The sequence below is a fragment of the Bipolaris zeicola genome (genome assembly GCF_000523435.1).
Source record: "Bipolaris zeicola 26-R-13 unplaced genomic scaffold scaffold_515, whole genome shotgun sequence".
Lineage (NCBI taxonomy): Eukaryota > Fungi > Ascomycota > Dothideomycetes > Pleosporales > Pleosporaceae > Bipolaris > Bipolaris zeicola.
This window is the reverse complement of record NW_006912564.1, coordinates 1-4,735: the sequence shown is the minus strand read 5'-3', so window position 1 is coordinate 4,735 and position 4,735 is coordinate 1. Positions and strand designations below refer to the sequence as shown.

At 48.9% G+C, this 4,735-nt stretch overlaps 4 protein-coding genes across 4 annotated transcripts; 3 read left to right on the top strand and 1 right to left on the bottom strand.

The window, feature by feature from the left end:
• Nucleotides 1-357: 357 nt before the first annotated feature.
• Nucleotides 358-2,270, top strand: COCCADRAFT_42153 (uncharacterized protein; the record flags this gene model as incomplete). Its single annotated transcript, XM_007720559.1, has 4 exons — nt 358-415; nt 1,029-1,339; nt 1,450-1,737; nt 1,800-2,270. 4 exons carry the CDS (start codon nt 358-360, stop codon nt 2,268-2,270), a joined length of 1,128 nt encoding a protein of 375 aa, XP_007718749.1.
• A 357-nt stretch (nt 2,271-2,627) lies between these two features.
• COCCADRAFT_112948 (uncharacterized protein) lies at nt 2,628-2,798 on the top strand (the record flags this gene model as incomplete). Its single annotated transcript, XM_007720558.1, has 1 exon — nt 2,628-2,798. One exon carries the CDS (start codon nt 2,628-2,630, stop codon nt 2,796-2,798), a length of 171 nt encoding a protein of 56 aa, XP_007718748.1.
• A 920-nt stretch (nt 2,799-3,718) lies between these two features.
• On the top strand, nt 3,719-4,030 carry COCCADRAFT_112945 (uncharacterized protein; the record flags this gene model as incomplete). The annotated part of the gene is made up of 1 exon (XM_007720557.1): nt 3,719-4,030. A coding segment is annotated over one exon (312 nt), but the record flags the coding sequence as incomplete, so codon positions are not given.
• A 17-nt stretch (nt 4,031-4,047) lies between these two features.
• COCCADRAFT_112947 (uncharacterized protein) lies at nt 4,048-4,269 on the bottom strand (the record flags this gene model as incomplete). Its single annotated transcript, XM_007720556.1, has 1 exon — nt 4,048-4,269. The coding sequence occupies one exon, from the start codon at nt 4,267-4,269 to the stop codon at nt 4,048-4,050; it is 222 nt and encodes a 73-aa protein (XP_007718746.1).
• Nucleotides 4,270-4,735: the final 466 nt, after the last annotated feature.

The following is a 4,735-nucleotide window of genomic DNA, read 5'->3' as shown; positions in this document are numbered from 1 at the left end:
TGGGTGGATATTTTGATGGGGCTGATGGTGTTGCATTGGGTGAACTGTTGCACGCACTGATCACATCCAGTATCGGCAACCCAATTGAGCATCCGTCATCTGTTGATTGGCTGAGAGCAACCGAGGCTCCCAGCTAGGTGCACGGCCGTACTTATGACTCCGCACGGCAGCTGACATCCGCTTCTGTTCCCTTTGTATCGATACGCAATTGCAAGAAGCGACAAGTTGGTATCATATTGGCGCTGCTGAAGAAGCATGCAGTTGCTGGTTTACAGGTATAATACCTATACATGAGACAGCCTATTACAACAGTAATCAACATATTATCACTCAACAAAGAAACAGTAATGTACCAATATGATGAAAGCTGAACTCTTAAGCATTAAAAAACCTCTGGTGGGTGATAGAGGAAAATGTAGGAACAATCACCGCTATCGCGAATTGCGGCATTTTTTTGAAAGTCCACACTGAACTATATAGCATTTTATATTACAATCAGTATTAGTTATAGTTAACTAGTTATATAATTAACTACTATGGTTATTTAGCGAATGTATTACTAAGTTTGTAAGGATTTGCAAGTAGCTTCTTGTGGAAGCGACTAAAAGACACACCGCTGAAGATTCGTCCGGTAAATAGTTGTCCCGTACATCGGAAATCCCTTCTAGACTGTAGCCCCTCTACGTTCTTCAAAACCGTTGCTGTGGAATTCACCCTTTCAATAGATTTCTATCTTAAGGCTGCATCCTAGGCTTCTGCTATACTTCTACCTCATACAAAGTGTTCAGCTTTATTCCTGATGAGACCTACGATTGACCGGTACGTTAAAGACACCCCGACACCCTAGAATACGGATTAATTGCTGACAACTACTGCCGGTATAGCACCCCGCTTGTTAAAACACAAGGAAGCAGAGTCTTGAACTGTAATTTACATGATTCACTTGTTACTGGTTCCAAGAGGCTCTGGCCATGCAGGCGCACTCTCATGACAAAAAAAGGAATTTAGCCTAACGAAATCTATCACAGGCCTGTGTTTCGCCTTACCCTTCGTATCCGTACTTGTATACGCCTACCGTCCGTTAGCGCATAATGCCACTCGCGAGTTTTACAGATTGCTCTACTATAACGCCGTTGGAGGAACGTATACCCAGGGCTGGGGAGATCTTCGATTTGTTCTGTTTGGTAGTGTTCTCTTCACTGTTTTGAGAGCGGTTACAATGAGGTATCTGCTTAAGCCGCTAGCGCGTTTAGGCGGTGTCGAAACGAAGAACATGGCTCGCTTTGCTGAGCAGGGCTGGTTAATAGTACATCACTCCTCATTTTGGATAACAGGCATGGTAAGACAGTTCCCGTTAACACAATTTTGAGGATGACTGACCACGGTATCCATGCGGTGACTGTAAGAATCGGTCAGGACTATGCTAACGACAACAACCTGCGAGCACAGTACATCAACTACAATTCAGCATACTGGATGAATTTATACGAGTTATGGACGAACTTCCCAACGCGCGAAATGACCGGCCTAATGAAGAGCTACTATCTCCTTCAACTAGCGTTTTGGTTGCAGCAAATTTTTGTTATAAATTTTGAAAAGAGGCGAAAAGACTATTTGCAGATGCTCACTCACCATGTCATCACAAGCGTACTCATCGCAACAAGCTATACCTATTATCAAACTAAAGTTGGAAACGTGATTTTGTGCCTGGTGGATGCGGCGGATGCGCTTTTCGCGGTAAGTGATGGCGTGGTTCATATGATTAGGAGCTGCTAATTGTTTTGAATTCTCATGTACAGGTTGCCAAGCTTCTCAAGTATCTAGGTTTTCAGACTGCTTGCGACGTTGCCTTTGGCATCTTCATTGTCAGCTGGATTGCTGAGCGCCATGTTCTTTATATCATGGTGTGCTGGTCTACATATACCCGTCTCACCACAGTAATGCCTTACGGATGCTACGACTCCATTTCTGGAAACCTGCTTCCCGACTCTATACGGACTCCTCGGAACGGTGGGGACAAGATATTTCGCGAGATTCTGCAGTCTTTGCGCGACCCCGGTGGTCCGGTTTGTTTTAACTCCTCCATCCGGTCCGTTTTCCTTGGATTACTTGGAGGTCTTCAGCTGCTTATGCTAGTATGGTTATGGATGATTCTTAAGGTTGCAAAAATGGTGCTTGATGGCCAGGGGGCTGATGATACCCGCAGTGATAATGAAGAAAGCGCGTCGGACGAACTTGATGAGAAAGAGCTGCAATCTTGCTCAACATAGTACATTTAGTGACAGCCTAGGGTTTTCATCATCTACTGAGAGCATTGGAACTCGGAATCTAGACTCGGGAGATTCCAAAAGAAACGCACATGAGACGCTCCACAAGCGAAATATACTACGTCAATATTAATTATTTCGATAAAGACACAACAGGGCTGAGTCATGTATCGTAAAATACAAGTCTATATACTTCGTTAGTTTACATCTCTGTATATTAGGGAGAAACAATGAACTCTAATTCCAGGAATATATACAGGGACGAAATTGCTATCGAACACATAAGAGTGTGAGCGATTGAGTACATCAGATTAGATTAGATTCATCCTACTCGGTTTCAGCCGCGTTTTCTCCGCAGCTATGCCCGGCATGGCTGGCGTAGCCAACAGCCGACGCCGCGCAGACGTTAATCCGCGCCGCCCCACGTCACTCCCTTATGGGAGCCAGCTGTTCCTAGAGGCGGCCTGCCGTTTCCCATCTACCGCTATCTACAATCTGGCTGCTACCTTATCTAGACAATCTCTCTACTAACAGTGTACTGTGATTATAGGCTCGTAGAGGCGTGTTGCCTCGTGTTTTGCGGCCGCGATACCTACAGTCTCCCCCCAGCGCTTGGCTGTCGCCTACGCGTCTTCGATCCCAACATGCCCAAGGATCTGCGCTTGTTCTACAAACTGGATGGCTTTGGTGGCTAGCTGTGGCTTACTCAGGATGGCCCGGAGGTTGTTTCGTCCACGGAGGTTGCCGAATACCTGGTTCCGGAGGTTCTTGAGCATCCTGCAGTGGAGCAGGATATGGGCGACAGTCTGTCGTCTCTCCCCGCACTGGCAGCGGGAGCTGGTATTAACACCTGGCACTCTTTGGGTGAAGAGAAAGTCGCACAGGCCTATCTTCTCGGTGCGCAGCTGCACTCGTAGCGCGCTCTGTTGTTTAGTAAGGCCTTCGTGAATCTAAAGTACTTTCTTAGTAGGCCACGGTGTGTGTCTGTAGGTTGCTCGACCTTTCGCCTCTGTTCGCCACTTGGCTGCCCATGCTCGCTCTGTTTGAGTCCTCCACCAGCGTCTAACGGTCGATCTGATTGGGTAGAGCCTGGGCGGCGCGTCTGCTGGCGGGTGTCTGCGGCCGTCCTCTCTCCATCCTGTGGCCTCCTTGGCGGCCCTGTCGGCCGCTTCGTTTCCTGGGATGCCGGTGTGGGCTGGGATCCACCTTATTGTCACTGGCCGGTCCATGTCCTGGAGCGTCTTGACCTGTTCTGCAATGTCTGCGAGAATGTATGCTCCTGATCGACCTTCAGCCTTGGCTACTGACTATATGGCTGCCTGGTTATCTGTGTAGATGGCTATCTTCCGCCTCTCACCTCCTCGCTCTGCGTACTCTTGTGCTATTTGCAGTGCGAGGCTGATGCCTTGTAGCTCGGCAGCGTAGACTGTCGAGTCCGTGTCTGGCCCCATGTATACTGTGTGGGTCTGCTGTGTGAGCAGGCATGCTACTGCAGCACCAATCTCGCCATCTATGCCACTCCCGTCGGTGTAGATGCTAGGGCTCTGGTCTTTCTCGTTTTCTCTGTCGTGTCGACTGCGTGCTTTGTCCGCGCTCTCGTCTATGTGGGTCTTTGGGCGGTGTCGCCAGGGCGGGGTGATAAAGTGTGGAATCGGCTCCTGCGTCTCGAAATCTTGTCTGCGCTGACTCTTTATGTCATCGTATATCTTCTGCCAGGAGTCGACCTGTCTAATGTGGCGTGTGCTTGCGCTAGCAGGTTGTGACCTGCTCACCTGAAGGTTTAAAGTGTGCGCCATGTGCTTGCTCGAGAGGAGCCAAGTGATAACGTCGGCGTTGTGCTTCTATATCTGCTGCTCAATTGGTAGAAGGTGCGCTTCGACGTCGAGTACTGCTTTGGACGTGGCTTTGTATGCTCCGCATATGGCTCTTGCTGCTCTTGCCTATATACTTTGCAGGATGCTAAGTGTCTTCTTGGTGTATGTTTTGCCCTTGGCGCTGGCATTCGACCAGATGGAGCAGGCATACATCATCTATGGTAGCGCTGTGGCCTCGTACAGCCTCCGCATGTCTGCAAGCGTAATACCCCAGGTCGAGCCTCCAAAGCAGCTGAGCGCGCTGACCATCTTTGTCACCTTACGTCTAATCTCTTCTATTTATTCTTTCCACTATAGCTTCAAGTCCATAGTTAAGCCTAGATACTTGCACGTTGGCTTATGCGTCACCTCGCCCCAGCTTGTCTACACTATCCTACTTCTGTTGATGCGTGTGCGTGAGCGTGTGAAGTGAGTCAGCTGGAACTTGTCTGGTGCGAAGACCGAGGCGTGGGTAGTGGCCTATCGCTATGCTTTCTCGAGAACGCGACTTAGCGTGCTGCATGTCTCTGCTGCTGTGTTGCCCCATGCGAGGATAGCTACGTCGTCTATGTACCCTATGGACGTTGTGTTGGCTTCTCTGTTGCACTCGTCTAT